Source organism: Eimeria mitis, genomic scaffold, assembly GCF_000499745.2.
Source record: "Eimeria mitis Houghton genomic scaffold, Emh_scaff9034, whole genome shotgun sequence".
Taxonomy (NCBI): Eukaryota; Apicomplexa; class Conoidasida; order Eucoccidiorida; family Eimeriidae; genus Eimeria; species Eimeria mitis.
In genome coordinates this window covers 396-642 of record NW_013576649.1, presented here as the reverse complement: position 1 = coordinate 642, position 247 = coordinate 396, and the positions used below count along the sequence as shown (strand labels likewise).

The 247-nt window shown below is 57.5% G+C and overlaps 1 protein-coding gene across 1 annotated transcript in view; it reads right to left on the bottom strand.

Moving 5' to 3' along the window:
* The window catches only part of EMH_0096380 (uncharacterized protein), a gene marked incomplete at both ends in the record, with an annotated part of 1,105 nt that extends 876 nt beyond the window's left edge, over positions 1-229 (bottom strand). The window contains one exon of the mRNA XM_013502389.1: positions 163-229. Coding sequence (XP_013357843.1) covers positions 163-229 — 67 coding nt within the window. The remainder of the gene's footprint in view (positions 1-162) is intronic.
* Between the last annotated feature and the right edge of the window lie 18 nt (positions 230-247).

The following is a 247-nucleotide window of genomic DNA, read 5'->3' as shown; positions in this document are numbered from 1 at the left end:
TGTGGCTCCTGTACACGACCGCGTCTGCATGCGAAAGACATTCACATGATGCCTCGACGCGCGCACATGCAGCACCACAAATACGTGCACAGCTCCCTGGACATCAAACGCCTCAACAACGAGCAGCAGTCTCCGCATTCTCATCCCCCAGAGCAAACGTACTCCCTTGGGCTGAACCACCCACCCAACCGCACATCCAACAGACGCTCCCCCTCCCCGACACCTTCATCCGTCCAAATGCTACAAG